The 11063-nt window shown below is 55.4% G+C and overlaps 1 protein-coding gene across 1 annotated transcript; it reads left to right on the top strand.

The window, feature by feature from the left end:
- Window positions 1-5722: 5722 nt before the first annotated feature.
- FGF19 (fibroblast growth factor 19) lies at window positions 5723-10204 on the top strand. The gene is made up of 3 exons (XM_035013759.1): window positions 5723-5963; window positions 6333-6436; window positions 9066-10204. Exons 1-3 carry the CDS (start codon window positions 5723-5725, stop codon window positions 9378-9380), a joined length of 660 nt encoding a protein of 219 aa, XP_034869650.1. The 3' UTR covers window positions 9381-10204.
- The last annotated feature ends 859 nt before the right edge of the window (window positions 10205-11063 follow it).

Here is an 11063-nt window from a genome sequence, read left to right as displayed (position 1 = left end):
CCCTCTGGCTGGGTCGGGAGCCCTGCCTCTGGGGTGCTGCAGGGCAACAAAAGGTCCGATGCATGAGATCTGACCCATCAGAAGTACTCCAAAAGGGTTGGCAGATCAGAGAACAATGAATATATCCAGCCACGGAAGCCAGGGAGAGGTGGAAGGAAGGACGGACAGAGTGTGCAAGGAAAGGATAGACAAACAGAAGAGTCCAGTGCATTCACAGCCACATCGACACCTCCCGGTTTCCTTCCAATGATTCGTACACTATCTCTCGACCAACGGCTATGCATCAGGTTGTGCTCAAGGCACTGAGGACATGGCTGCAAACCGAGCGGATGCACTTGCCACCTCCATGGAAACGTGTCCAGGGAGGAGACAGATGGCAGTGACTGCACCAGGAAATACCTAACTGTGTCCGGAGCGCAGCCAACCGAGCCCCTGCGGCACTCCAAGGGGGAGCCCTCTTGCTGTCTCGCTGGTCAAGGGGCCACCGTGTCACAAGGGACTTTCCCCTGTCAATATTTTAAAGTTTTTTTTTTTTTAAGATTTTATTTATTTATTAGAGAGAGAGAGAGCACAAGCAGGGGGAGCAGCAGAGGGAGAGCGAGAAGCAGACTCCCTGCTGAGCAGGGAGCCCGACGCGGGGCTCCATCTCAGGACCCTGGGATCATGATCCGAGACGAAGGCGGACGCTTCCCCGACTGAGCCACCCAGGTGCCCCATCCAAGATCAGTATTTTAATGTTATGGCTTTGAGAGACATCACTATGAGCACAGTTCGAGTTTTCTCATTCAGCTATTTTTTTCTTTAGGTGACATTTACCGTGTTCCTGCATTCTTGGATATTGATACACCAACAGGTCCAAATATTTTCCATTGAAACACAGGTCTGCCTTGATGAGTAGAATTCATATATGGAAATCAGCTTTCTGTGCCACTTGGTTGGCTGCTGGTGACTGTGACGTAAACATAGTCTCAGACCCACCTAAGGAAGCCTGGAGGAAGTTGAGCCTCCTTTAGTGTGGCTAGAGAAGGATAGTTTCCCAAATTCCAAGGGAAAGCTGCCGCACCCCACCTTAATCCAGTGTTTGTACGTGGACTGGGACCTACCTGGGAAGAGAGGCCATGGGGCCCGGCAATTCCCCTTCTGAAAGTGGATAGGTGTGAGATGTTTCTCCACGGATTTCCTCCCCTATATGATGTGGGAGAGGAGACTGGAAACAACCTAAATGTCCAGCAGCAAGGAACAGACCGTAACTCATGGCAGCCCATGCAGATCTGCCAGCGTCCAAGGGGGCTGTAAAATGGGTTTGATGTCCTGGGAGATGTTCACAGTAAGTGGGGGAAAGGAGAAGACAATCCAAATGCTGGTTGTTGCTTTTTTTTTTTTTTTTTTAAGGTACATATATATTTTTTAAAAGTCTGAGAAAGAAATTCACCTAAATAGAAACAGTAGCTCATAATGCAATCATAATAGTCCAGGTTTTAGACTTGTCCCTGTTGTGGTTTTCTGTATTTTCCAAATTTCCATCCACCAGCAAGAATAGCTTTCTCAGTGAAAATGTTCAAGGGTCCCTGGGTGGCTCAGTTGGTTAAGCGACTGCCTTTGGCTCAGGTCATGATCCTGGAGTCCCAGGATCGAGTCCCACCGGGCTCCCTGCTCAGCAGGGAGTCTGTTTCTCCCTCTGACCCAACCCCCTCTCATGCTCTCTCATTCTCGCTCTCTCTCAAATAAACAAATAAATAAAATCTTTAAAAGAAAATGTTCAAGCCCCACGTCACTGAGGCATAACTTAAAATAAAATGCACCCTAATTTTAAGGGTACCATTCAATGAGTTTTGACAAATGTCATTGCCTGTTACTCATCACCTCAATCATGAAAAAGGACATTCCCCTCATCCCAGAAAGCTTCCTCTTGCCCCTTTCTGGTCAATCCCCACCCCCATCTCCCGCCTCAGGCAACTACTGATGAGCTTTTTGTCCCTGTGGACTAGATTTGTCTTTTTTTTTAAGGGTTGCTACTGCGTTTTAAAATAAGAACTAAACATGGCAAAGATAGCCAGAGTAGTCTTTAAATAAATAACAATAGCTACCCCTTCTATTATGCACCCACATATGCCATGTGATCTCTATGTAAGTATTTATCTCCCCATTGATAGAAAGATCTTTGCTAATTCTCACATTAACTTATCTGGAGGTTAAAAGCATTCCTTTTGCTGTCTTACAAATAAGGAGGCTCAGAAAAGTCTTCCCTCCCCCCCCCCCCCCCGCCACAGCCTCTGCCAATTTCTGGGCTAGTGGGGTGCCGCTTTTTTAGGATAATGATCCTAGGAGGGGAAAAATGGATTTTGAGGACACGGAATGCTTTGGGGGAAATGATGCATGTTCTAGCAGATTCTAGCCAAAGTATTGGACTGACTCAGGCATCCCTGAGTTCCATTCTTGGCTTGACCGGGTACCAGCGGCTTCCCCCAACCCAAGTATTCATAGTCCTTTCTGTTCCAGGCTTGTTTTGCAGTTCTTACTTTTTGATGAAGATTTTTTACCACCACCCAGAAGTTTCTGTAATTACAAAGAACTTCTCAACTGTGGGGCGGGGGCAGGGGATTTGGGATGGGCATGAGGAGGTGCTTATGTACTTAAGAAGGCATGTTTGATATTGTAACGTAAATTTCTAGCCATAAAGCGAAAAGAAAAACAACTATTTTCCTAATGCAAAGACTGGAAGCGAAGCGGAACAAGATTTTCGTAGCTGCTGGGATGTGGGTTTAGAAACAACGAAAATCCCTTAGTTGGATCTCATTTGCCACCATCAGGACCAACTCAGACAAGCTTGGGTTGAGAGAGGGTGACCCCGGGAAAAGGGTTTAAGGCAGCTCCAAAGGTCCCAGCTGATATCAAATCCAGAGCAAAGCACCTGGGCCTGAGACCCCTGAGGCCCTGCGGGGGCTGAGCGGGGCACGGGGGGTGACTTGGACTCTCGCTCCAATTGCCCTTCCACTCAGTGAATGAAACCTCACCGGGGTAAGTCACCTGGTTCAGCCATCACCAGAAGAATCCAGATCATCCCATCCCAGCACATCGCTGGCTGCAGGGGTGGGAGACTGCATTGGGTTCCTCCTGGGCATCGCTCACCTGGAGCGTTAGCCGCAGCGCCCCCTGCCGGCCAGCACCGCCTTTCCTCTGCCCCTCTAGTCTCCAACACACAGACCAGGGCTATCAGCAGACCTGCCAGGCCCCCAGCTCAGGCGAGCTGGGTGCAAACACTTGCTGCCTGTCTGGACAGCTCTGCATGCCTCAGTTTCCTGATCTGCAGCATGGATTAGTCACCCAGACTTTCAGAGCACCCTGTGACGATGAAATGCGTACGACCCTTAGTCGACCCTTAGGATGGCCGTCGCTCTTCATGAACTGTATCTGGTACCTTATGTCCACTCTCCCATGTGACCCCAGGACAAGACTCAAAGCAGGCATAAGGAGGCCACAGGCCCAGCAGGTCTATGACCTGCCCAGGGAGTGGCCAGGCATGGATCTGTGGTGGAGCGAATCTGACCAGGGAGCCCTCGCCCCTGCCTGGAGGCCACACCACCTCTCAGAGAGGAGGCACGGCCTGGATTTACAACTTGATGGCCTACGTTCCGATTCCATGTCCACCGCTTGCAGGCTGGGTCCCACTGTGCTGGGGCCCTCGTTTCCTATGTGTTCAAGGAGGTGGGGACAGAATACCATGGAGGTTCTTATAGGGGTTTAAGCTGAGAATACCCATAATGTGCTTAGAACAGGGCCTGGGCATAGGAAGCTGCAGCCTTTACCACCTTCCCCAGCTCGGTGATCACAGTGGACTCTCTCCTGCCACTGTGGTCATGGGAGGGGCAGCAAAAGAGCAGGGGTGGGGCCAGAGGCGGGGGTTCCCCGCCCCCAGACCCCATTCGGGGTGCGTCCCCCAAGGCAGCTTCTGCCATCCGCCTCAGTGCCCCACATTTATCCAGGATCTTTAAAACGAAAGCTGCAGGGGAGGGTAATTAAGTTTAATAGGAGCCGCTGTCGATTTAAAGCCACAGGGGGGAAGTAATTAGATTTAACAGAAGCAGTGGCTTTCTGAACCAAGACACGCAGCGTGGGGGTCCTGGTCTATAAAGCCTTTGAGATGATGTCTTTTTGTAAAGCCTTTCCTGGTGACATTTTCTGCACGCTCAGTCATTAACGCCAGTCACTGACTGGGGTATGAACATGGCCTTTACTCATTGAAATTCATTAGGCCTGGCACTGATTTCTCTCCCTGGATCCGACTGCTTGCCCGCCCATCGCCTTTGCGCTGAGACAGCATGGCTTTCCCCCCAAAACTGGCCTCCTGGGGGCCCCCCCACCCCACACCTGGGGGAATTGGAGAAGAAATGAGAATCAGTGTCGAGCCGAAGATCCCTAGGAGGACCCTCTCCTTCCCGCCAGGGCATTCTCTGGATGCTTTTTCCCTTTTCTGGGCATCACTAGAGAAAAGTCTGGTTTGCAGGAGCGACTTCACCAAGTGGCCCCAATTTCCCGGCCTGGCGCCCGCCCCCAGCCCAGCAGCGCCCCTCACTGCCGCTCTGCCCCTCCCCGACCCCCCCCCCCCCCCAGTCCCCCAAGACATCGCGCCCTGGCCCGGGAGAAGAGCTCAGGGACCCAGGGACCGGACCAACGACAAAAGGCACTCAAACACAGGGGGCCTCCCTGCGCTGCGCCTGGCCCGAGCTGGGAAGCCAGAGTTTCCCCGTCTGCAGAAGCAAGCCCACCTTGCCCCCGCGAAAGGCGCCTTCAGGACGACCGCCCATCCAGGCTCCAGCTCCGGGGACCGCGGCTTGAGGCCGAAACCCGGGCGGAAGCGCCATCTAGCGCTCGCCGCGCGCCACTCCCCCATTGTTCCTCCCAGGACTCGAGCCCGGCCCCCCGTCGGGGGGCAATTTACCGGGGTAAAAGGGGCGGGAGGGGGGCCGGGATCGCGAGAACATAAGACCAGGAAAACGTGAGCTAGTCCGAGCGGCAAGGGGAAATTCTAATGGACGGCTTTGCATCTGGAGATATGACGGTTGGGACCGTCGTGGGAGGGAGTGGATGTGGGCTCTTAAGAAGAGAGAGCCCCAAAGCCAAGGCGAAGCTTCTCCGGACAGGGGGTGAGGGATGCAAAGGTCAGTGCCCCCGTCTCTGGTCACGGGGTTCCTGCTCCCAGCTCCTGCTCGCGCCCCGCCACGAGCGCATTCCCTGGGGGAGCCGGTGGCGTGGGGGCGGGACCGGTTGTCTCCTTTATTGCTTTATAAAATCAAACTCTCCCAGCCAAGAGAGACCTGGCCCCCGGCCCCTGCGCTGCGGGGAGGAGCTCGCCGAACCCTCCGGTGAAACGGGGCCTCCTCCCCCAGATCCGGGAGGCCTGGGCGGGGTCACCCGGGCGGGGTCCGGGGAGGGGCTGGGGCAGGAGGCGGGGTGTGAGTGGGTGTGTGCGGGGGGCGGAGGGCTGATGCAATCCTGATAAGAAATGCTCGGGTGTCGCGGGCACCCACCCGCCGGGAGGGTAAGGCGCGCTATATAAGGCCGCTGGCCTCGAGCCGCCTGCCGTCGGAGCAGGAGCGCTGAGCGCCCGGAGCGCACCGCTGGCTCGAGGGACGCACCCCGCCTCGGCACGCACGGCTCTGCTGCCACCCGGCCTCCCGCACCCTCGCCGCCGGAACTGCGTGCGGAGCCCGAGGGAGGTGCCATGCGGAGCGCGCTGAGCTGGTGCGCGGTAGCCCGCGCCCTGGTCCTAGCCGGCCTCTGGCTGGCCGCAGCCGGGCGCCCCCTAGCCTTCTCGGACGCGGGGCCGCACGTGCACTACGGCTGGGGTGAGCCCGTCCGCCTACGGCACCTGTACGCCGCCGGCCCCCACGGCCTCTCCAGCTGCTTCCTGCGCATCCGCGCCGACGGCGGCGTTGACTGCGCGCGGGGCCAGAGCGCGCACAGTGAGTGCCCACTCGCCCCGGCGCCCCTTCCCTTTACCTCCTTCGGGAACCCCACGTTTGGGCGCCTCTGCGTTCTGCTCCCGGCCCGCGGCCCCTGACAGCGCGAGGAGCTGGGGGGGGGGGGGCGCCGGCACGTGGACCCACCGCACCCACGCGTTATCCTTCACTTGCCCCCTTCCCTTCCCGCGGACCCCCCACTCCCAGGAACCCCAGATCTTGGCACGTGGGCGGCCCGTTCCCTCCCCAGAGTCCTAGACAGCACAAGGCGATGGGGGAGTGGGGGAGGGCCTGGGCCTGTGCACCCACCGCATCCACGTGCCGTGGGCCCCGCGGGTCCCGGCTGCAGCCTTCTGCTTCTCTCGCGCCCAGGTCTGCTGGAGATCAGGGCAGTCGCTCTGCGGACCGTGGCCATCAAGGGCGTGCACAGCGTCCGGTACCTCTGCATGGGGGCCGACGGCAGGATGCAAGGGCTGGTAGGTATCTCCACCGGGGAACACGCGCTGGGGCGCGGGACCTACGCCTGTCCCCAGGGGGGCCCCGCAGGGGAGCGGGGCGCGCAGGATCGAATCCAGGCTCTCCCCGCTTTCTGCCCCGGGTCCGGCGTGGAGCTCGGAAGGGAAGACGGCGAAGGGCCAGATTAAGCTGAAGTGAGAATTTTTTTCTACGGAAGTTTATGGGTCCCGGCTAGTAGCCAGAGGGTGAGAGCTGCCTTTTGCATTTTCAATTGCGCCGAAGGCCGGCCCAGTGGGACGGAGGAAACGCAGTGTTCGGCTTTCTTTGACATTAAACAGTGAGACCCACCTCGGGCCTTTTCAGTCCCGGCCTGCGCGTGTGTGGTCCTCGCCTCCGTTTCCCTCCCTGCGGTATGAAATAAAAGGAAGGCACGAAAAAGTATATTCACAACTTGGATCTTTTTTTAAAAAGCCAATCTTCAAATAAGTCAGAACAAATTACATTCGGGGTGGGGGAGATTTTTTTTCTTAATTTTTATCCACTAGAAAAGGGTGGTTTTTGGTGACACGTTAGAAGAATATTCCAGTGGCGTTTGTCCTCGTGTCGCGCTCACCTGTACCGCAGATGCTTTTGGGGGAGGGTGCTGGGGGTGGGGGGGTGGGGACGGGCTGGGAAGGCCCAGGTAACAACCGTCGAGGTCTCGGGGCAGGAAGTGTGCGGAAGCCGGGTCTCGGTCTCCGGGAACAAAAGACTGGGAGTTCAAAGGGAGCCCGCGCCCCTGCCGCGCCCCCGGGCTCACAGAGGAGGCTGTGTGAGGTCCCGGCCCCGCGCAGGGCCTCAATGCAGCCTGCTGGGCCGGGGGCGCGGCGGGAGGAGCGGGGCGGGGGGGGGGGGGGGGGGGGGCGGGGAGACCGCGCCTCCTGGGATGCCCCCACCTCCCAGAAAAGATGCAGATGCCGGGCCTCCCCCGCAGCGCGAATCTTTTTAGTGTCCCGGTTGTTTTGTGCCTCGGAGGCCAGTTTATCCCATTTTTCCAGAGGGCCTGTTTCAGGTTTTATGGCGGAGTCCTGCGTGAAAGGACCAGAACGGAGGGAAAGAAAGGAGGTGGTCGGCTTGCTGAAAGCTGACACCCAAAGCCACTCCAAACCCGCAGTTGCAACTTTTGTTGTGACATTTACTTGGGGCGGGGGAGTAGGGCTGGAGGACCCGCTGGCGCAGATGGGTCTAAACCACCATTCTAGTCCAAATTTTGGGGTGGGGGTGTCCCTTCCCCTAAAATCCTGTTCTGCCTCTTGATCCGTGTGTGGCTTAGCCAAGACGAGGATTTTTTTTTTTTTTTTAAATAAATTCCACTTTCTCCAAACAACTCGAAATCATTTCCTTTTCTGTTTGGAGAAGAGAATGGGGTGCTAGTTTCTCCCAGAGAACCGGGAGAGTAAAATAGTGCCACCATTTGCTTTTCCTTCCCTTGTTTATTTATGCGTTTGCATTTCCCCCCGCTGTCTGGTGGCTCTGTCTCAGTGCAGGGAGCTGGGCATGTTGTTGCCTCCTTAGACTTGAGCCTTATCAGTGCCTTATCAGCACAGCGCTCATCCACCTGCAGTTCAGCGACCTTTGTAGGCTTGCGCACAAACGGGACTGGGTGCCTCCCGGGGTTGTTTACCGCTCCTTGGCTCCCCGCCCTCTGCGTCCTCACCGGGTAATGACCTTCCCCAGTTTGGCACAGGACCTGGCCCACTGGTATACCTCTCTGGCTACCAGCGTTCTGGGACCCCAGGGGCTGCTCTCTGCCCTTTGGCTTGCATTTCCCGCCACCCCGCTGGGTGCAGCCTCCGTCCTGGGCCTGGGGGGAGGGGGCCGTCTTTATCTTGGTAATCCTGGCAGGCTGCCTGGAAGGCTCTGGCCACCGAAGGAAGGCGCTTGCGGGGGGCTGAGGTTTCCTACAAGGGCACCAGACAAAAAGGCCTCAGAATGGCCCACCGTTACTCAGGTCTAAATGGGGAATAGATGCTTTAATCTGGGCTCCAGACTGGATTAGGAGAGCACACCTGGTTTAGCCATGTCTCCCCAAGTGTGGCCACCAGGGGCTTTTTCAAGTCAATAGTCCTGCGTTTCCCGTAAGGGTGAGGGGTGCAGACATGCACGTTTTCGCTTCTGATTTTATGCATCTATTGCTCAGAACAAGACTAAATTTAAGAAGTGACATGATTTAGGGAGAGATATAAAAGATACACAGATATCTGTATATATAGGTATTGAGTACATACGTAAACCATACATGAAATATATGTGAAGTATATGTGTATATAAAGGTTATGAATGTATATAAGCACATATACGTATAAATTTGTTAAAGTGCGTATAATGTGTCATATTTAACATTTAGTGTTATAATTTATCATATTTATATATGAGTATATGCTCGATGTGTATATTAATGTGACGCATACTTTATGTAAGTATGAATTTACACGGTAAGCACGTACTTTATACGTAACTGTACACACGGATACATAGGACCAATCATGTGGACCCAAGTGGGAGTATGTAGCTCAAATGCTCACCTGGTGGCCAGCCTCTCCGCCACTTCTGGTGATGTCACCCCAGGGGGCTCCCACTGGTGCTCACGGCCACCCCTTTTCTCCCTAGCCTCAGTACTCTGCCGGAGACTGTGCTTTCGAGGAGGAGATCCGCCCCGACGGCTACAATGTGTACCGGTCTAAGAAGCACCATCTCCCCGTCTCCCTGAGCAGTGCCAAACAGAGGCAGCTGTACAAGGACAGAGGCTTTCTGCCCCTGTCCCACTTCTTGCCCATGCTGCCCGGGAGCCCAGCAGAGCCCGGGGACCTCCAGGACCACGTGGAGTCTGATGGGTTTTCCGCCCCCCTAGAAACAGACAGCATGGACCCTTTTGGGATCGCCACCAAAATGGGACTAGTGAAGAGTCCCAGCTTCCAAAAATAAGTGGGGCTGTGGCCTCCCCTCCACCGCCCTCAGAGGCCAGGACCCCCGACCTGTGGTGCTTGCAAAGTGGGTTCTGGCTATGCTTCTGCAAGTATAATCCTGGGCTCGTGCTCCGAGTAGCTTTAGGAAGAAACATCTAGAACTTGTGCATATACAGAGTTGTACATTGGCTGTGCCGGTTCCTAGCGGATAGACATGTATGATCTTGAAATCGTAAGCCCTCCACCCCGCACCTTTGCCATTGCTGGACAGTTTGCTGTGCTGCCCTGATTCTGCTTGAATACCTCCACTGACCGGGAACTCACCACCTTTGGGGAAGTTCTTATGCCAAGCTGAAACGTTCTGCAGTTCTCTCTCCCGTCATTTCCAGTAGGGGCAGCCAGAAGAAAAGCGGTCATTTTAAACTCACGTACGGGTGATCAGCTTTGTGAAACCTTAGGTAAATTTGACTCTACCACATGAGAATTGATCGAGGTCTCCACTCCAAAGAGGATCGTTGGTTCTCCCCCAGCCCCTCCAGGACAGAACTGATCAGGCATGGCCCACCAGGCTTTGGGAACAGGGAGAACCCAGAGGCCTCCAGCCTGGGTAAACCTTAAGAACTCCCCGCTACGGCTGCTTCTGGGACAGATGACCTTCACCGGACTACTTGGCAGTCTGCCCAGGGTCCATCGGGAATTCACTTGCCCCTCCCCTTGACCTCCAGCGCCCTGTACATAGCCAACACTTACCAGGGCTCACTGGTTCCCCTAAGTGAACGACCACCTGCTTGGGGGGGACAGGACGTGAGGACAGCCTCAGTAGCCCTCCTTCCCCAGGATCCCATCTGCTCTGGGCATGTGGGTTTCACACTTGAGCGCCCCTCTGGACAGAACCCCGCGGGCCCCCCCTTCCGGGTCTCCCACACAACGCTGCGGCTCTGGCGTGCTCCCTCCTTTCTCCAGCGCCGTGGATACGGACCAGAGAGGAGCAGACATGCCTTCTGGGGCTGTTTCCATGTTCCCAGCCCTTTGCGGGGCAGTGGGACTTGGCAGCCTCTCGCCTTACGTAGACCTGCTCATTGCGTTCAAAAGCCAGGAAAGGTTAGACTGGGAAGCCCCCGGTCTTGCCAGTAACTTGCAGAAGCAGCGGGGAGGGGAGCCCTTCCCAGCACTTAGTTGCCAACGTGGTATTTATGCGTAATTTATTTTGTTGGATATGTACATCTCTCTATTTTCTTACTTTATTTATACCCCCCCAAGTTGTATTTATGATGTACGTGAGTTTTGTTTTCTACATTAAAGCACAATTTGTACCAAAAGTGGCGTTTCGTTACCCAGCTGGATGCCTGTGAGGGAGAGCGGGAAGGGAGGTAGACCCCGGCGCTGAGCGCAGAGGAGACGCTTCAGGTGTTTGCTGCATTTATTTTTTTTATTTTAAAGATTTTATTTATTTATTTGACAGCGAGAGACACAGCAAGAGAGGGAACACAAGCAGGGGGAGTGGGAGAGGGAAAAGCAGGCTCCCCGCAGAGCAAGGAGCCCGATGCGGGGCTCGATCCCAGGACCCTGGGAACATGACCTGAGCCAAAGGCAGATGCTTAACAACTGAGCCACCCAGGCGCCCCTGTTTGCTGCATTTAACATTGAACTTTCTACCGAAGCTCCTGGTCATTGGCAACCAGCCCCTAAGCTGAGGCTCAGA

The sequence above is a fragment of the Mirounga leonina genome, unplaced genomic scaffold, assembly GCF_011800145.1.
Source record: "Mirounga leonina isolate KUSES-001 unplaced genomic scaffold, KU_Mleo_1.0 Mir_166, whole genome shotgun sequence".
In the NCBI taxonomy this organism is placed as follows: Eukaryota; Metazoa; Chordata; class Mammalia; order Carnivora; family Phocidae; genus Mirounga; species Mirounga leonina.
This window is presented reverse-complemented; position numbering and strand designations above follow the sequence as displayed.